Source organism: Eurosta solidaginis, chromosome 3, assembly GCF_040869045.1.
Source record: "Eurosta solidaginis isolate ZX-2024a chromosome 3, ASM4086904v1, whole genome shotgun sequence".
Classification (NCBI taxonomy): domain Eukaryota; kingdom Metazoa; phylum Arthropoda; class Insecta; order Diptera; family Tephritidae; genus Eurosta; species Eurosta solidaginis.
This window is the reverse complement of record NC_090321.1, coordinates 109288696-109309887: the sequence shown is the minus strand read 5'-3', so window position 1 is coordinate 109309887 and position 21192 is coordinate 109288696. Positions and strand designations below refer to the sequence as shown.

At 46.6% G+C, this 21192-nt stretch overlaps 1 protein-coding gene across 11 annotated transcripts in view; it reads right to left on the bottom strand.

The window, feature by feature from the left end:
* The window catches only part of Sox14 (Sox box protein 14), a 252364-nt gene extending 232663 nt beyond the window's left edge, over positions 1–19701 (bottom strand). For 2 of the 11 annotated variants that reach the window (XM_067772933.1, XM_067772935.1), the window contains exon 1: positions 19412–19700. Coding sequence is in view for 1 of the 11 variants with exons in the window: in XM_067772942.1 (XP_067629043.1) it covers positions 19412–19417 (6 nt within the window). In the remaining 10 variants the exon portion in view is untranslated. Of the gene's footprint in view, positions 1–19411 lie in introns of all 11 variants that reach the window. The other 9 variants (XM_067772932.1, XM_067772934.1, XM_067772931.1 and 6 more) reach the window with 5 other exon arrangements.
* Positions 19702–21192: the final 1491 nt, after the last annotated feature.

The window sequence follows — 21192 nt, the reverse complement described above, 5'->3', positions numbered from 1 at the left end:
ATAGGTAAGAGTTTAACCTGTTACAGTATCCAGAACGAAGTTGAGCAAGAGTGACACGCGTTTCCCTGGGGAGTATGCGTTCCTCTTCGGCGAGTTCTGGATATTTTTCTTCAAGTACTGGATTCACCGGGCAATTCCCGACATAAAGGTCCGACGCCTGTCTATGGAGTTCACCAAGGACCTGCTTGTGTTTTTCCGCTTCATACGGCTGGGTTCTCAGGTGCCGTATTTCCTCAAAATGCTTACGGAGATGACTCTTTAGGCCCCTAGGCGGTGCTGGTTCGTCAATCAGATGTCTGTTGGGATGCCCAGGTTTCTGGGTATTCAACAGAAACTGTTTAGTCAGCATCTCATTTCTCTCCCTGATGGGGAGTATTCTCGCCTCATTATGCAGATGGTGTTCTGGGGACATAAGAAGACAGCCCGTGGCGATTCTGAGAGCAGTATTTTGGCAGGCCTGTAGTTTCTTCCAGTGGGTGGTTTTTAGGCTTGGCGACCATATGGGTGACGCGTAGCACGTAATCGGCTGGCTAATTGCTTTGTATGTGGTCAAGAGCGTTTCTTTATCTTTTCCCCAGGTACTGCCAGCAAGGGATTTGAGGATTTTATTACGGCTCTGAATTCTTGGAACAATTGCGGTTACGTGCGCACCAAAATGTAGATCCTAATCAAACGTCACACCCAAGATTTTGGGGTGTAGGACAGTCGGTAGCGTAGTGCCATCGACGTGGATGTTCAATATGGTCGACATTTGGGGCGTCCATGTTGTAAATAAGGTCGCGGAAGATTTAGTCGGTGACAATGCCAGGTTTCGCGAGGCGAAAAAACTGGAGAGATCAGGGAGATAGCCGTTTATTTTATTGCATAGCTCATCGATCTTTGGGCCTGGGCCTGTGGCCATTATTGTGCAGTCATCGGCGTAGGAAACGATTGTGACTCCTTCCGGTGGTGAAGGTAGCTTAGATATGTAGAAATTAAACAAAAGCGGGGATAGGACACCACCCTGTGGCACCCCTTGTTTAATTCTCCTTTGTTTTGATGTTTCGTTTCTGAATTGCACCGATGCCTGCCGACCACCCAGATAATTTGCGGTCCACCTTTTAAGACATGGGGGAAGGGTGGACCCTTCCAGGTCTTGCAGTAACGAGCCATGGTTGACCGTATCAAAAGCTTTTGATAGGTCTAACGCTACGAGTACTGTTCTATGGTGGGGATATTGATTCAAACCGCAATTTATCTGGGTGCTAATGACATTTAGCGCGGAGGTAGTGCTATGGAGTTTTCTGAAGCCATGCTGATGAGGGGCTAGCTGCAAATGTGCTTGGAAATAAGGGAGCAAAATGGCTTCAAGCGTGTTTGCCACTGGCGATAGGAGAGATATCGGACGATATGACTCACCTACGTTAGCTGGTTTCCCAGGCTTTAGTAGCGGGACCACCTTGGCCATTTTCCATTTCTCAGGTATGACAAAGGTGGAAAGAGACAGGTTGAAGACATGCGCTAAGTATTTGAAACCCTCTTTCCCTAGGTTTTTAAGCAACGGCATGGCTATGCCGTCTGGGCCCACTGCTTTGGATGGTTTAGCGCGACCAATGGCGTCCTCAACCTCTCTAGCGGTGATGGTAATTGGTGACGCGCTGAGTTTGTGTTTATGTGCGTGTCTATTGGCTCTCCGTCTATCTTTGTCGACCGTAGGATGCATTATATATTGTCGGCAGAAAGCGCTCGCGCATTTTTTCGCATCCGACAGCACCTTATCGCCAAAGGCGATGGAGCTTTGTGCTTAGTCGGATTCGATAGGGACTTTACGGTGGACCAAAGTTTACCTACACCGGTAGAGAGGTTACAACCTCTTAGGTGCTCTTCCCATTTCGCCCGCTTGTGTTCGTCCACAAGCAATCTGATGCGTTGGTTTATATCCCTTATTTGGGGGTCGCCTGGATCAAGCTGTCTTATAAGGTCGCGTTCCCTCGCTAAGCTCGAGGCCTCCGCCGGGAAGTGGGGCCGGATTTCGGGAATTCTCCCGGCGGGAATGAAATGTGCCGAGGCGGATTCAATGACCTTACGGAAGGCACGCTCCCCTTGGCGGGCATCAGTCGGGATAGGGAGGGCAGCAAAGCTGCTGTCTGTTGCAGATTTATATTCTTCCCACTTTCCTTTTTTGAAGTTTATGAAAGTGCGTTTTTCGGTGACGATGAAGTCGGCAGTACGCTCGAACGAAATAAGTATGGGCAGGTGGTCGGATGCCAATGTTACCATCGGCTGCCAGTTGACGCAGTTTACGAGTTCTGCGCTCACGATTGAGATATCTGGCGAGCTATGACAGCTTCCTACCATACGTGTGGGGGCGTCTCCGTTTATTGTGCAGAACGTCGTTTCGTCTATTTGATCCGCCAACATCTCACCCCTACTGTCCGCCCGCAAGTTTGAATGCCATAGGTCGTGATGGGCATTGAAATCGCCTAAGATAATGCGATTGTTGCCAGTGAGTAAGGCCTCGATATTAGGGCGGTATCCACTGGGGCAACAGGTGACAGGAGGGATGTAGATGTTGATGATTTCTAGATTTGCATCGCCTGACCGGACAGATAGGCCTTGACGTTCTAAGACATTGTCACTGCGGTCGATGCCAGGATCAAATATATGATATTGCACAGAGTGGTGTATAATAAACGCGAGGCCACCTCCATTTCCGCTCTCGCGGTCTTTCCTGTGGACATTATAACCAGAGCAGGTCTGCAATGCAGATCTTGCTGTGAGTTTAGTCTCTTGAAGCGCAGCAATGCGGATGTTGTGCCGCTTCATGAAATCGACTATCTCCGTAATCTTTCCAGTTAGTCCATTACAGTTGAACTGCAGAATTCTGAAGTGCATGAGGGGTGACGCCGCCACTCTAGGGGTAAGTGAGGGGTGACTACGCCTAGGTTGTGGAAGGCCAGGACGCAATTGCTGTTGTGGCCTTGGGACTGGGCGCCCTTGGGCAAGCATTGGGGTACCCGGATGATTTGGGTTTGCGACCTGGCAACATGGCGCGATGAAACCCGTCGGGGGGTTGCCGTCGCGGAGACCAGAACATCTAGGAAAGTGGCACCACCCAAGGCAGGAGCTGCATTGAGCGGATGTCGCAAACCTATATATTCTGTGCTGGCAGACGGTGCAAACGGAGGCAGGGACTAAGAGTCTGTTTCCCTGACCTGCACGATTGCTGCCAGAAAAGAGGGGGGGAGAAGAAGACGGGGGCAGGGGCTGATGCTCAGCATTGCTACCAGCTCTACTACGAAGGTAGTAGTCATGAGTGGTATCAGCTGTTTGAGTTGTTGGCGCCGTGGGGCGCGAGCAGCAGCGGGTACTTGTTGTGGCTTGCTGAGCAGCGAAGCTGCTGGAAGGTAGTGGGGATACGCTTAGGCGTAGACTACGGGACGCCCTTGGGCGTGAGCAGCAAGGAGCCACAAAAGATTTATAAAAGTTACGTGGACGTCGGGTTTTGGGATCAAGCCCAGAACAACCTGTCCGATGCAACCATCCCTTGCACGAGACACACTGAACAGAGTATGACCGTCCTAAAAAGATTCTTTTCTGGCAAATGCAGCAAAACCATTTCTCATGACCGGGGTCAGGAGACGGACCCGGATTGGGTTCGATACCTTCCCGGAGTAAGAGAATATGTAGCAGTCCTGCTGCAAGGGGCTGCTGGGAGGATGACAATTTGTGGGACGGACGAAACAAATTAAATGGGGTCACACTGAAATGACAGTCCTTGGTCGGGAAAAATCCCGAGTCGCTCCGGTACATAGAACCGACTGCCTTGGGAAGCGTAGCGCTACGAGTACTGTTATATGGTGGGGGTATTGATTTAAACCGCAATTTATCCGGGCGCCAATGGCATTTAGCGCGGTGGTGGTGCTATGGAGTTGTCTGAAGCCATGCTGATGGGTGGCTAGCTGCAAATTTGCTTTGAAGTATGGGAGCAAAATGGCTTCAAGCGTCTTTGCCACTGGCGATAGGAGAGATATCGGACGATACGACTCACCTATGTTAGCTGGTTTCCCAGGCTTTAGTAGCGGGACCACCTTGGCCATTTACCATTTCTCGGGTATGACAAAGGTGGAAAGAGACAGGTTGAAGACATGCGCTAAATATTTGAATCCCTCTTTCCCAAAGCTTTTAAGCATCGGCATGGCTATGCCGTCTGGGCCCACTGCTTTGGATGGTTTAGCGCGACCAATGGCGTCCTCAACCTCTTTAGCGGTGATGGTGATTGGTGACGCGCTGAATTTGTGCTTATGTGCGTGTCTATTGGCTCTCCGTCTATCTTTGTCGACCTTTAATGCATTATATATTGTCGGCAGAAAGCGCTCGCGCATTTTTTCGCATCCGACAGCACTTTGTCGCCAAAGGCGATGGAAACTTTGTTGTTGTTGTTGTTGTTGTAGCGATAAGGTTGCTCCCCGAAAGCTTTGGGGAGTGTTATCGATGTGATGGTCCTTTGCCGACCATCTTGGGAACGATTTATGTGGCCACGTTAAACCTTCAGGCCATCCCTCCCTCCCCACCCCCAAGTTCCTTGAGGAGCTTGGGGTCGGCAGAGCCTCGTCTGTTAGTGAAACAGGATTCGCCGCGGATAGGTGAGGTTGACAATTGGGTTTGGAGAAGCTATATATTGCGCTGGCAACCTGAACGGTTGCGCTACACAGCCCCTTGAATCTGGTATTTTAGTCGCCTCTTACGACAGGCATACCTACCGCGGGTATATTCTGACCCCCTAACCCGCTGGGGGTATGGAAACTTTGTCTTTGTGCTTAGTCGGATTCGATAGGGACTTTACGGTGGACCAAAGTTTACCCACGCCGGTAGAGAGGTTACAACCTCTTAGGTGCTCCACAAGCAATCTGATGCGTTGGTTTATATCCCTTATTTGGGGGTCGCCTGGATCAAGCTGTCTTATAAGGTCACGTTCTCTCGATAAGTTTGCGGCCTCCGCCGGGAAGTGGGCCGGATTTCCGGAATTCTCCCGGCGGGAATGAAACGTGCCGAGGCGCAGAAATAGGAGTCATATCGCCCGATATCTCTCCTATCGCCAGTAGCCAAGACGCTTGAAGCCATTTTGCTCCCCTACTTCAAAGCAAATTTGCAGCTAGCCTGTCATCAGCATGGCTTCAGAAAACTCCAAAGCACCACCACCGCGCTAAATGCCATCAACACCCAGATAAATTGCGGTTTAAATCAAAACCCTCACCATAGAGCAGTACACTCTGCGCTAGACCTATCAAAAGCTTTTGATACGGTCAACCATGGCACGTTACTGCAAGACCTGGAAGGTCTCTACCCTTCTACCATGTCTTAAAAGGTGGACCGCAAATTATCTGGGTGGTAGGCAGGCATCGGTGCAATTTAGAAACGCAACATCAAAACCAAGAAGAGTTAAACAAGGGGTGCCACAGGGTGGTGTCCTATCCCCACTTTTTTTTAATTTCTACATATCTAAGCTACCTTCGCCACCAGAAGGAGTTACTATCGTTTCCTACGCCGATGACTGCACAATAATGACCACAGGCCCAGGCCCACAGATTGATGAGCTTTGGAACAGAATAAAGGGCTACCTCCTGATCTCTCCAGTTTTTTCGCCTCACGAAACCTGGCATTATCACCGACTAAATCCTCCGCGACCTTATTTACAACATGGACGTCCCAAATGTCGACCATTTTGAACATCCACGTCGATGGCACTACGCTACCGACTGTCCTACACCCCAAAATCTTGGGTGTAACGTTTGATCAGGATCTACATTTTGGTGAGCACGCAGCTGCAATTGTTCCGAAAATCCAGAGCCGTAATAAAATCCTCAAATACCATGCTGGCAGTATTTGGGGAAAAGACAAAGAAACGCTCATTACCACATACAAAGCAATTGGCCAGCCGATTGCGTGCTACGCGTCCCCTATATGGTCGCCAAGCCTAAAAACTACCCACTGGAAGAAGCTACAGGCCTGCCAAAATACTGCTCTCAGAATCGCCCCGGGCTGTCTTCTTATGTCCCCAGAACACAATCTACATAATGAGGCGAGAATACTCCCCATCAGGGAGAGAAATGAAATACTAACCAAACAGTTCCTGTTGAATACCCAGAAAACTGGGCATCCCAAAAGACATCTGATTGATGAGCCAACACCGCCTAGGGGCTTAAGGAGTAATCTCCGTAAGCATTTTGAGGAAATACGGCACCTGAGAACTCAGCCGTATGAAGCAAAAAAACACAAACAGGTCCTTGGTGAACTCCACAAACAGGCGTCGGACCTTTATGCCAGGAATTGCCCGGTGAATCCAGTACTTAAAGAACAGTATCCAAAACTTGCGGAAGAGGAACGCATACTCCTCAGGGAAACGCGAGTCACTCTAGCTCAACTTCGTTCTGGATACTGTAACAGGTCTAACTCTTACCTATCCAGAATTAACCCCGACATACAAAATGTATGCCCCGCTTGCAATGTGTCCCCACATGTCACCAACTATCTCTTTAACTGTAATGTGGAAACAACGTCTCTAGCACCCCTTTCATTATGGTCCACCCCTGTTGAGACAGCAAGTTTCCTTGGACTCCCGTTAGAGGATATTGATGACAATTTGTGATCGGTCGCAGCTATTAGGTAGGGCGAAGCACTGCTACAACAACAACACCAACAACAGTTCGTTCGCCAGTAGAGAAGACATTTGAAACCTTCCGGCTCCGTCAGTTCACTGCAAATCTTCGCCTAGCCACTCATCAGCAAAATGCATAGCACTACCAGCGCTGTCAAAAGATTTTGACACAGTCAACCACGGCACTCTACTCCAAGATGTAGAAGGTTCACGCTTTCCCCTTTGTATAAAAAGATGGACTGCAAATTATCTGAACCTAGCCGACCAAATCCACCGCCACTCTATTTTGCGACGTGGAAAATTGGACGTTCACGTCGATTGTGTTGCACTACCGATTGTCAGTCATCCAAAGATCGTAGGTGTAACATTCGGTTACACTCTCAGCTTCAAGACGTATGCCATCGAAGTTGTATCTAAAGTACAAAGCCGCAACAAATTCCGCAAGTCTAAACTACGGTGATACAATCTTTCCATACCCTTCCTCATATATGGCGAGGAGAAATGAATTGGCAGTCATAGAAGACAGTGTTCTGTTTTACAAAAATTTTCATATGGTCCAAGGAGTTACTATGGCCTCATAAAATCACAGCTTTAAATCGCAAAAATATTTTTTACACTAAGAATTTTTCAATTACTTTTGCAATTCCTTTAAGGAATGGCAAATTATTAATTAAGGAGAGAATAAAGTTCTCGGTGCTACCATTAACCAAAGCAAGCTATAAAAAACTTTGCGAGGAAGTGGGTCGAAACTCTTGGAGCCAAGCATATATAATAGTGGTGAAAAAGTTCCGTCCAGCAAACCAGACGACGGACGTTCTGATTCTCACTCAACCAACCACGCTACCCAAGAAGACCGTAAGATGTAACAGTTCTAAGCAGAAAAGTTTGAAACTGCCCTGCGCACTATGAAACCCAGTAAAGCCCAAGGGCCCACTGGCATACCCGCGGAGCCAATTTGGATTTGCTGCAAAAAGCAGATTTTATGTTGCACATGTAAAACAAATGTTTCGAAGAAAGCACGTCCCTATGAGATGAAGAAAAGGACGGCTAGTTCTCATTTAAAACAGGAAAGGCGACCCCACGGCAGAGGACTGTCTCACTGCTTTAATCATAGATGACATAGCCGAAGAGACGCTGGATATCAAAAACGCCTTTAATTCATCCAGGTTGTTCACATGATTAAGCGCTTTCAAGGTACCGTAATATTTCCTAGAAATCTTAAGGGACTACCTAGAAGACCGGCCTCTAACGTCTTAAACCCATTAAAGTCGGAAAGAGGTAAAGAAAACAGGTGGATCAGGTCAGGGTTCGGAACCGCGTTCCGATCTCTGAAATATTACTATCGACATTCTTATTCGATTGGACATGTCAGACAGCGTCTTCCTCGTCGTTGGTGGATTCCGATTATCAATAATATGGAATACCGGCAAGTAGAAACACACACCTCAAAGAAACAGGAGAGGGTGAGGCTAGGCAGTAAACTGAAGTTTTGAATTCATTTGAGGAATCTGCAAAAGGGCCGGGCACATAATAGCTAATGTGAGTTGATCAATGGCAAAGAGGACCAATTACATTTGTAATTCGTTTCGAAAGTACTGGAGGCAGAAATTACATTTGAGCAAAGTATTTGTTTTCAATTACAAACAAACAATTTTTTGTACTCGGGCCTAAAAAAAACAAAATTACATTTGGCATTTTTTTGTAGGAATTGAAATATAATCAATTCCTTTGCTGTGGAGCAAAGTAATGGGGAATTGACGTAGTTGAATACCTAAAGTAATCATTACTACCCAGCTCTGCCTGTGACCGATATTAAATTAGTTAATAAACGTAATTTATAAAAAAAAATATAGAGCACAATTTTGTTTTAACTTGTAAAATTTGTTAGCGATGTAACGTGAGTTAACACGTTTTGATTCAGTACACTACAAAAATTATTTCATGGGAAGAGGTCTACTTGATGGAGCATGGGTGATAACGAAATGTTTGTGGTGACCCAGCGGGTCAGGGGATCAGAATATACCCGCGGTAGGTATGCCTGTCGTAAGAGGCGACTAAAATACCAGATTCAAGGGGCTGTGTAGCGCAATCCTTCAGGTTGCCAGCGCAATATATAGCATCTCCAAACCCAATCGTCAACCTCACCTATCCGCGGCGAATCCTGTTTCACTAACAGACGAGGCTCTGGCGACCCCAAGCTCCTCATAGAACTTGGAGGTGGGTGGGGATGGAATGGCCTGAAGGTTTAATGTGGCCACATAAATCGTTCCCGAGATGGTCGGGCTAGCACCTTAATGGTGATGTGTTACCGGAGCGTACCGCATCTGTATCTGGCAAAGGACGATCACATCGATAGCACTCCCCAAAGCCTTCGGGGAGCAACTTTATCGCTACAACAACAACAACAAATGTTTGTGGTGCTGAGTGCATGAACTTCCACATGAAATTTACCATTATTTTTAGGTTTGGTAATTACCTATTTACTTTTGCTAACTGTTAATAAACATCCAAAGGAGTCGGTTCTATGTACCGGAGCGACTCGGGATTTTTCCCGACCAAGGACTGTCATTTCAGTGTGACCCCATTTAATTTGTTTCGTCCCTCCCACAAATTGTCATCCTCCCAGCAGCTCCTTGCAGCAGGACTGCTACATATTCTCTTACTCCGGGAAGGTATCGAACCCAATCCGGGTCCGTCTCCTGACCCCGGTCCTGAGAAATGGTTTTGCTGCATTTGCCAGAAAAGAATCTTTTTAGGACGGTCATACTCTGTTCAGTGTGTCTCGTGCAAGGAATGGTTGCATCGGACAGGTTGTTCTGGGCTTGATCCCAAAACCCGACGTCCACGTAACTTTTATAAATCTTTTGTGGCTCCTTGCTGCTCACGCCCAAGGGCGTCCCGTAGTCTACGCCTAAGCGTATCCCCACTACCTTCCAGCAGCTTCGCTGCTCAGCAAGCCACAACAAGTACCCGCTGCTGCTCGCGCTCCACGGCGCCAACAACTCAAACAGCTGGTACCACTCATAACTACTACATTCGTAGTAGAGCTGGTAGCAATGTTGAGCATCAGCCCCTGCCCCCGTCTTCTTCTCCCCCCCTCTTTTCTGGCAGCAATCGTGCAGGTCAGGGAAACAGACTCTTAGTCCCTGCCTCCGTTTGCACCGTCTGCCAGCACAGAATATATAGGTTTGCGACATCAGCTCAATGCAGCTCCTGCCTTGGGTGGTGCCACTTTCCTAGATGTTCTGGTCTGCGCGACGGCAACCCCTCGACGGGTTTCATCGCGCCATGTTGCCAGGTCGCAAACCCAAATCATCCGGGTACCCCAATGCTTGCCCAAGGGCGCCCAGTCCCAAGGCCACAACAGCAATTGCGTCCTGGCCTTCCACAACCTAGGCGTAGTCACCCCTCACTTACCCCTAGAGTGGCGGCGTCACCCCTTATGCACTTCAGAATTCTGCAGTTCAACTGTAATGGACTAATGGGGAAGATTACGGAGATAGTCGATTTCATGAAGCGGCACAACATCCGCATTGCTGCGATTCAAGAGACTAAACTCACAGCAAGATCTGCATTGCAGACCTGCTCTGGTTATAATGTCCACAGGAAAGACCGCGAGAGCGGAAATGGAGGCGGCCTCGCGTTTATTATACACCACTCTGTGCAATATCATATATTTGATCCTGGCATCGACCGCAGGGACAATGTCTTAGAACGTCAAGGCCTATCTGTCCGGTCAGGCGATGCAAATCTAGAAATCATCAACATCTACATCCCTCCTGTCACCTGTTGCCCTAGTGGATACCGCCCTAATATCGAGGCCTTAATCACTGGCAACAATCGCATTATCTTAGGCGATTTCAATGCCCATCACGACCTATGGCATTCAAACTTGCGGGCGGACAGTAGGGGTGAGATGTTGGCGGATCAAATAGACGAAACGACGTTCTGCACAATAAACGGAGACGCCCCCACACGTATGGTAGGAAGCTGTCATAGCTCGCCAGATATCTCAATCGTGAGCGCAGAACTCGTAAACTGCGTCAACTGGCAGCCGATGGTTAAATTGGCATCCGACCACCTGCCCATACTTATTTCGTTCGAGCGTACCGCCGACTTCATCGTCACCGAAAAACGCACTTTCATAAACTTCAAAAAAGGAAAGTGGGAAGAATATAAATCTGCCCTCCCTATCCCGACTGATGCCCGCCAAGGGGAGCGTGCCTTCCGTAAGGTCATTGAATCCGCCTCGGCACATTTCATTCCCGCCGGGAGAATTCCCGAAATCCGGCCCCACTTCCCGGCGGAGGCCGCGAGCTTAGCGAGGGAACGCGACCTTATAAGACAGCTTGATCCAGGCGACCCCCAAATAAGGGATATAAACCAATAAAAAGAGGTTGTAACCTCTCTACCGGTGTAGGTAAACTTTGGTCCACCGTAAAGTCCCTATCGAATCCGACTAAGCACAAAGACAAAGTTTCCATCGCCTTTGGCGATAAAGTGCTGTCGGATGCGAAAAAATGCGCGAGCGCTTTCTGCCGACAATATATAATGCATCCTACGGTCGACAAAGATAGACGGAGAGCCAATAGACACGCACATAAACACAAACCCAGCGCGTCACCAATTACCATCACCGCTAGAGAGGTTGAGGACGCCATTGGTCGCGCTAAACCATGCAAAGCAGTGGGCCCAGACGGCATAGCCATGCCGATGCTTAAAAACCTAGGGAAAGAGGGTTTCAAATATTTAGCGCATGTCTTCAACCTGTCTCTTTCCACCTTTGTCATACCCGAGAAATGGAAAATGGCCAAGGTGGTCCCGCTACTAAAGCCTGGGAAACCAGCTAACGTAGGTGAGTCATATCGTCCGATATCTCTCCTATCGCCAGTGGCAAAGACGCTTGAAGCCATTTTGCTCCTTTATTTCCAAGCACATTTGCAGCTAGCCCCTCATCAGCATGGCTTCAGAAAACTCCATAGCACTACCTCCGCGCTAAATGTCATTAGCACCCAGATAAATTGCGGTTTGAATCAATATCCCCACCATAGAACAGTACTCGTAGCGTTAGACCTATCAAAATCTTTTGATACGGTCAACCATGGCTCGTTACTGCAAGACCTGGAAGGGTCTACCCTTCCCCCATGTCTTAAAAGGTGGACCGCAAATTATCTGGGTGGTCGGCAGGCATCGGTGCAATTCAGAAACGAAACATCAAAACAAAGGAGAATTAAACAAGGGGTGCCACAGGGTGGTGTCCTATCCCCGCTTTTGTTTAATTTCTACATATCTAAGCTACCTTCACCACCGGAAGGAGTCACAATCGTTTCCTACGCCGATGACTGCACAGTAATGGCCACAGGCCCAGGCCCACAGATCGATGAGCTATGCAATAAAATAAACGGCTACCTCCCTGATCTCTCCAGTTTTTTCGCCTCGCGAAACCTGGCATTATCACCGACTAAATCTTCCGCGACCTTATTTACAACATGGATGTCCCAAATGTCGACCATTTTGAACATCCACGTCGATGGCTCTACGCTACCGACTGTCCTACACCCCAAAATCTTGGGTGTGACGTTTGATCAGGATCTACATTTTGGTGAGCACGCAGCCGCAATTGTTCCGAGAATTCAGAGCCGTAACAAAATCCTCAAATCCCTTGCTGGCAGTACCTGGGGAAAAGATAAAGAAACGCTCATGACTACATACAAAGCAATTAGCCAGCCGATTACGTGCTACGCGTCACCCATATGGTCGCCAAGCCTAAAAATTACCCACTGGAAGAAGCTACAAGCCTGCCAAAATACTGCTCTCAGAATCGCCACGGGCTGTCTTCTTATGTCCCCAGAACACCATCTACATAATGAGGCGAAAATACTCCCCATCAGGGAAAGAAACGAGATGCTGACCAAACAGTTTCTGTTGAATACCCAGAAACCTGGGCATCCCAACAGACATCTGATTGACGAGCCAGCACCGCCTAGGGGCTTAAGGAGTCATCTCCGTAAGCATTTTGAGGAAATACGGCATCTGAGAACACAGCCGTATGAAGCGGAAAAACACAAGCAGGTCCTTGGTGAACTCCACAAACAGGCGTCGGACCTTTATGCCGGGAATTGCCCGGTGAACCCAGTACTCAAAGTAAAGTATCCAAAACTTGCGGAAGAGGAACGCATACTCCCCAGGGAAACGCGTGTCACTCTGGCTCAACTTCGTTCTGGATACTGTAACAGGTTAAACTCTTACCTATCCAGAATCAACCCCGACATACAAAATGTATGCCCCGCTTGCAATGTGTCCCCACATGACACCAACCATCTCTTTAATTGTAATGTGGAACCAACGCCTCTAACACCCCTTTCCCTATGGTCCACCCCTGTTGAAACAGCAAGTTTCCTTGGACTCCCGTTAGAGGATATTGATGACAGTTTGTGACCGGTCGCGTCTGTTAGGTGGGGCGAAGCACTGCTACAACAACAACAACATGACTGCACAATAATGGCCACAGGCCCAGGCCCAAAGATCGATGAGCTATGCAATAAAATAAACGGCTATCTCCCTGATCTCTCCAGTTATTTCGCCTCGCGAAACCTGGCATTGTCACCGACTAAATCTTCCGCGACCTTATTTACAACATGGACGCCCCAAATGTCGACCATATTGAACATCCACGTCGATGGCACTACGCTACCGACTGTCCTACACCCCAAAATCTTGGGTGTGACGTCTGATCAGGATCTACATTTTGGTGCGCACGCAACCGCAATTGTTCCAAGAATTCAGAGCCGTAATAAAATCCTCAAATCCCTTGCTGGCAGTACCTGGGGAAAAGATAAAGAAACGCTCCTGACCACATACAAAGCAATTAGCCAGCCGATTACGTGCTACGCGTCACCCATATGGTCGCCAAGCCTAAAAACCACCCACTGGAAGAAACTACAGGCCTGCCAAAATACTGCTCTCAGAATCGCCACGGGCTGACTTCTTATGTCCCCAGAACACCATCTGCATAATGAGGCGAGAATACTCCCCATCAGGGAGAGAAATGAGATGCCGACCAAACAGTTTATGTTGAATACCCAGAAACCTGGGCATCCCAACAGACATCTGATTGACGAACCAGCACCGCCTAGGGGCCTAAGGAGTCATCTCCGTAAGCATTTTGAGGAAATACGGCACCTGAGAACCCAGCCGTATGAAGCGGAAAAACACAAGCAGGTCCTTGGTGAACTCCATAGACCTTTATGTCGGGAATTGCCCGGTGAATCCAGTACTTGAAGAAAAATATCCAGAACTCGCAGAAGAGGAACGCATACTCCCTAGGGAAACGCGTGTCACTCTTGCTCAACTTCGTTCTGGATACTGTAACAGGTTAAACTCTTACCTATCCAGAATCAACCCCGACATACAAAATGTATGCCCTGCTTGCAATGTGTCCCCACATGACACCAACCATCTCTTTAATTGTAATGTGAAACCAACGCCTCTAACACCCCTTTCCTTATGGTCCACCCCTGTTGAAACGGCAAGTTTCCTTGGACTCCCGTTAGAGGATATTGATGACAATTTGTGATCGGTCGCGGCTATTAGGTGGGGCGAGTATTGCTACAACAACAACAACAACAACATCAAAAAATTTACGCTTCCCAAGGCAGTCGGTTCTATGTACCGGAGCGACTCGGGATTTTTCCCGACCAAGGACTGTCATTTCAGTGTGACCCCATTTAACTTGTTTCGTCCCTCCCACAAATTGTCATCCTCCCAGCAGCCCCTTGCAGCAGGACTGCTACATATTCTCTTACTCCGGGAAGGTATCGAACCCAATCCGGCTCCGTCTCCTGACCCCGGTCCTGAGAAATGGTTTTGCTGCATTTGCCAGAAAAGAATCTTTTTAGGACGGTCATACTCTGTTCAGTGTGTCTCGTGCAAGGGATGGTTGCATCGGACAGGTTGTTCTGGGCTTGATCCCAAAACCCGACGTCCACGTAACTTTTATAAATCTTTTGTGGCTCCTTGCTGCTCACGCCCAAGTGCGTCCCGTAGTCTACGCCTAAGCGCCCCTCCACTACCTTCCAGCAGCCTCGCTGCTCAGCAAGCCACAATAAGTACCCGCTGCTGCTCGCGCCCCACGGCGCCAACAACTCAAACAGCTGATACCACTCATAACTACTACCTTCGTAGTAGAGCTGGTAGCAATGCTGAGCATCAGCCCCTGCCACCGTCTTCTTCTCCCCCCTCTTTTCTGGCAGCAATCGTGCAGGTCAGGGAAACAGACTCTTAGTCCCTACCTCCGTTTGCACCGTCTGCCAGCACAGATTATATAGGTTTGCGACATCCGCTCAATGCAGCTCCTGCTTTGGGTGGTGCCACTTTCCTAGGTGTTGTGGTCTCCGCGACGGCAACCCCTCGACGGGTTTCATCGCGCCATGTTGCCAGGTCGCAAACCCAAATCATCCGGGTACCCTAATGCTTGCCCAAGGGCGCCCAGTCCCAAGGCCACAACAGCAATTGCGTCCTGGCCTTCCACAACCTAGGCGTAGTCACCCGTCACTTACCCCTAGAGTGGCGGCGTCACCCCTCATGCACTTCAGAATTCTGCAGTTAAACTGTAATGGACTAACTGGGAAGATTACGGAGATAGTCGATTTCATGAAGCGGCACAACATCCGCATTGCTGCGATTCAAGAGACTAAACTCACAGCAAGATCTGCATTGCAGACCTGCTCTGGGTATAATGTCCACAGGAAGGACCGCGAGAGCGGAAATGGAGGCGGCCTCGCGTTTATTATACACCACTCTGTGCAATATCATATATTTGATCCTGGCATCGACCGCAGGGACAATGTCTTAGAACGTCAAGGCCTATCTGTCCGGTCAGGCGATGCAAATCTAGAAATCATCAACATCTACATCCCTCCTGTCACCTGTTGCCCCAGTGGATACCGCCCTAAAATCGAGGCCTTACTCACTGGCAACAATCGCATTATCTTAGGCGATTTCAATGCCCATCACGACCTATGGCATTCAAACTTGCGGGCGGATAGTAGGGGTGAGATGTTGGCGGATCAAATAGAAAAACGACGTTCTGCACAATAAACGGAGATGCCCCCACACGTATGGTAGGAAGCTGTCATAGCTCGCCAGATATCTCAATCGTGAGCGCAGAACTCGTAAACTGCGTCAACTGGCAGCCGATGGTAACATTGGCATCCGACCACCTGCCCATACTTATTTCGTTCGAGCGTACCGCCGACTTCATCGTCACCGAAAAACGCACTTTCATAAACTTCAAAAAAGGAAAGTGGGAAGAATATAAATCTGCAACAGACAGCAGCTTTGCTGCCCTCCCTATCCCGACTGATGCCCGCCAAGGGGAACGTGCCTTCCGTAAGGTTATTGAATCCGCCTCGGCACATTTCATTCCCGCCGGGAGAATTCCCGAAATCTGGTCCCACTTCCCGGCGGAGGCCCCGAGCTTAGCGAGGGAACGCGACCTTATAAGACAGCTTGATCCAGGCGACCCCCAAATAAGGGATATAAACCAACGCATCAGATTGCTTGTGGACGAACACAAGCGGGCGAAATGGGAAGAGCACCTAAGAGGTTGTAACCTCTCTACCGGTGTAGGTAAACTTTGGTCCACCGTAAAGTCCCTATCGAATCCGACTAAGCACAAAGACAAAGTTTCCATCGCCTTTGGCGATAACGTGCTGTCGGATGCGGAAAAATGCACGAGCGCTTTCTGCCGACAATATATAATGCATCCTACGGTCGACAAAGATAGACGGAGAGCCAATAGACACGCACATAAACACAAATTCAGCGCGTCACCAATCACCATCACCGCTAGAGAGGTTGAGGACGCCATTGGTCGCGCTAAACCATCCAAAGCAGGGGGCCCAGACGGCATAGCCATGCCGATGCTTAAAAACCTAGGGAAAGAGGGTTTCAAATATTTAGCGCATGTCTTCAACCTGTCTCTCTCCACCTTTGCCATACCCGAGAAATGGAAAATGGCCAAGGTGGTCCCGCTACTAAAGCCTGGGAAACCAGCTAACGTAGGTGAGTCATATCGTCCGATATCTCTCCTATCGCCAGTGGCAAAGACGCTTGAAGCCATTTTGCTCCCTTATTTCCAAGCACATTTGCAGCTAGCCCCTCATCAGCATGGCTTCAGAAAACTCTATAGCACTACCTCCGCGCTAAATGTCATTAGCACCCAGATAAATTGCGGTTTGAATCAATACCCCCACCATAGAACAGTACTCGTAGCGCTAGACCTATCAAAAGCCTTTGATACGTTCAACCATGGCTCATTACTGCAAGACCTGGAAGGGTCTACCCTTCCCCCATGTCTTAAAAGGTGGACCGCAAATTATCTGGGTGGTCGGCAGGCATCGGTGCAATTCAGAAACGAAACATCAAAACCAAGGAGAATTAAACAAGGGGTGCCACAGGGTGGTATCCTATCCCCACTTTTGTTTAATTTCTACATATCTAAGCTACCTTCACCACCGGAAGGAGTCACAATCGTTTCCTACGCCGATGACTGCACAATAATGGCCACAGGCGCAGGCCCAGAGATCGATGAGCTATGCAATAAAATAAACGGCTATCTCCCTGATCTCTACAGTTTTTTCGCCTCGCGAAACCTGGCATTGTCACCGACTGAATCTTCCGCGACCTTATTTACAACATGGACGCGCCAAATGTCGACCATATTGAACATCCACGTCGATGGCACTACGCTACCGACTGTCCTACACCCCAAAATCTTGGGTGCGACGTTTGATCAGGATCTACATTTTGGTGCGCACGCAACCGCAATTGTTCCGAGAATTCAGAGCCGTAATAAAATCCTCAAATCCCTTGCTGGCAGTACCTGGGGAAAAGATAAAGAAACGCTGATGACCACATACAAAGCAATTAGCCAGCCGATTACGTGCTACGCGTCACCCATATGGTCGCCAAGCCTAAAAACTACCCACTGGAAGAAACTACAGGCCTGCCAAAATACTGCTCTCAGAATCGCCACGGGCTGTCTTCTTATGTCCCCAGAACACCATCTGCATAATGAGGCGAGAATACTCCCCATAAGGGAGAGAAATGAGATGCTGACCAAACAGTTTCTGTTGAATACCCAGAAACCTGGGCATCCCAACAGACATCCGATTGACGAACCAGCACCGCCTAGGGGCCTAAGGAGTCATCTCCGTAAGCATTTTGAGGAAATACGGCACCTGAGAACCCAGCCGTATGAAGCGGAAAAACACAAGCAGGTCCTTGGTGAACTCCATAGACAGGCGTCGGACCTTTATGTCGGGAATTGCCCGGTGAATCCAGTACTTGAAGAAAAATATCCAGATCTCGCAGAAGAGGAACGCATACTCCCCAGGGAAACGCGTGTCACTCTTGCTCAACTTCGTTCTGGATACTGTAACAGGTTAAACTCTTACCTATCCAGAATCAACCCCGACATACAAAATGTATGCCCTGCTTGCAATGTGTCCCCACATGACACCAACCATCTCTTTAATTGTAATGTGGAACCAACGCCTCTAACACCCCTTTCCTTATGGTCCACCCTTGTTGAAACGGCAAGTTTCCTTGGACTCCCGTTAGAGGATATTGATGACAATTTGTGATCGGTCGCGGCTATTAGGTGGGGCGAGCATTGCTACAACAACAACAACAACAACAACAACAAGGGCCTAAGGAGTCATCTCCGTAAGCATTTTGAGGAAATACGGCACCTGAGAACCCAGCCGTATGAAGCGAAAAAACACAAGCAGGTCCTTGGTGAACTCCATAGACAGGCGTCGAACCTTTATGTCGGGAATTGCCCGGTGAATCCAGTACTTGAAGAAAAATATCCAGAACTCGCGGAAGAGGAACGCATACTCCCCAGGGAAACGCGTGTCACTCTTGCTCAACTTCGTTCTGGATACTGTAACAGGTTAAACTCTTACCTATCCAGAATCAACCCCGACATACAAAATGTATGCCCCGCTTGCAATGTGTCCCCACATGACACCAACCATCTCTTTAATTGTAATGTGGAACCAACGCCTCTAACACCCCTTTCCTTATGGTCCACCCCTGTTGAAACGGCAAGTTTCCTTGGACTCCCGTTAGAGGATATTGATGACAATTTGTGATCGGTCGCGGCTATTAGGTGGGGCGAGCATTGCGACAACAACAACAACAATCCAAAAATTTAGAGAGAAGTGTCAAAAGATGCGTTAGAAGTAATGTGCTGCCAGTGTTTTTATCCTTTTCATTGTGCTTTAACATTTTATTCACTATTTACATGCTTGAGGTGTTAATCCTTATTAAGAGTACTTTTTTATACTAAGATATTCATTGTATCCAGAGACGACTGTATATACCTATGTACATACGCTGAATATATATGAAGGTATCATATATTTACGTATTAGTTTTTATGTATTTAAATAGGTATGTAATTTTCATTTATATAGATATTTAAAAGTTAGCTTACATAGGTACATTCATACAAGCAGAACTAACAAAATGAGGCACACGTACATATAGATACATTATGCAGCCTTGGATACTTATGTATGTGCATATGTACATACTGGGACGTGTACGCAATTCTATTGCTTCTTTTAAAAAAATTCTTTATTTAATATTGATTATTCTTAGCATTCCTATTGCGGAATCCACAATTTTATTATATTTATTTAATGCACTCTATAAATATTATGTACACAAATACATCTACAGATGCAACGTATATGTACATACATACATATGTGAGTATAATAAACGAACTTCGTAGATTTACTGTCAATTATAAGTTCATTGATCTGTATATTCATTTTGGGTGCACTATCACTGTTTATTTCAAAATTATTACACCGCGATATCTTAAATTTAAATCATTTATATGATTTTATGCATATTTAGTACAAAAAAACTAACTATAGTTGTGACTGCAATTCGTCGTCGAGGCGACGGACAAGATAATCAACAGTTTCTACTGCAAGTTTGTGACTTTGTGAGGCCTTGTTGTGTTGTTATTCGATGCTTTTGCACTGAATCAGCTGTTAAACGTTTTACGTACACAGTATATATTAATCATATGGACTTGATGTCAATGTGTTGTACCATTATACCCCCGCAGGAAAGTTTCATTTTTTATTGCATTATGGAAGCACAGCCTGTGGGGCTCCATTAATATAGGGGTTAGTTATTAATACTCCCATTTACTATCGGTCACAGGTTCATGTCCAGGCAAAAGTAGCGTCGCTACCATAGAAACATCCAACAACAGTTTTCATTCATTTATTGAATATCTTAAATACACCATACCTTAGACATACATATCTTAGACATCTGCTTTTAAGTTATTATGTTGTCTGCTTGCCCAAAAATTATATTATTTGAAACCCAAAAGTGTTTAATAATTTTCAATTGATTTAATCTTAAAAATGTTTATAAGATTCTGTTAACCGTCTGGAGAGATAAACTTCTGCTTTGCAAACCAGGCCGAGTCGTCTAGTCTCGTATTTTCTAATCGTGTTGAAATTATGTTTACACATGTGCTTTCAATTTTAGTATTCGAATCAAAGCTTTGAACATATTGAGTGTAGTAAGTGTAATGTTAAGCAGAAATAATACCTCGGATTTATTCAATAGGAATAGCATATTTTTCCGGCAGGGATAATGAATGTTAAATCCCTACAAATAAATTCTCAAGTATACATCCGTTGAACGCAAGTAATGTGGAACATGTGGATTGCATATCGGTTCATACAGTTTGTATATATATAGATATATATATAGGCTGTACATTTGTATATGCATCTATAAGTGTTGTCGTTAAACATGTTAGCTTGTGGCCACAGTCGGCCTTATTTCAAGTTTATTTTTTGTTCAAATTTAATTTCAATAATACATAAAAACACTAAGTCAATTTACAAGGGCTCCTATTCGTCGTATGTGCTATGATTTTAAAACCCACGTATATCATTTTTTGTTATTTCTTATATTAAATTAGAATAAAAATATAGTTAGTAGCCTGAATCTAAGATTGGGAAACCGCTTTTCCTTTTATTTATTTCCAATTTTTTCGTTGTTATTTTTAATTTCTTACGAAATCCAATTTCAAATATTTAAAAATGAAAAAATAAATTACTTGAAAATAACTGTTATACAAAGTGCATATGCTGCTGCATTGTATTTTGTTACTTAAACTATATATGACAACAAAGCATATATGTAAGAATGTTTAAAATCAAAGCACATACATACTTCGAAGAGGAGTGCTTTTGAATTTCCTGTACATATGTGTTATAATTTGTGTTTGTTATGTATTTGATATGCAAAACAACTTATCGCATTCGATTCAAAACTGTTATCAAATCGATAGAATTGTTTGAATTGACCAGCCTTGCAAGTGTGAATTTAATGTGAATGAAAAATTTCAAAAACCAACAGGAAAAAACAGTCCGTTCTATGTGGTTTAAAATATCAAGCCAAAAGTTTTTGTGAAAACCGGAAGCAATACCAGTTATTTCTTATCA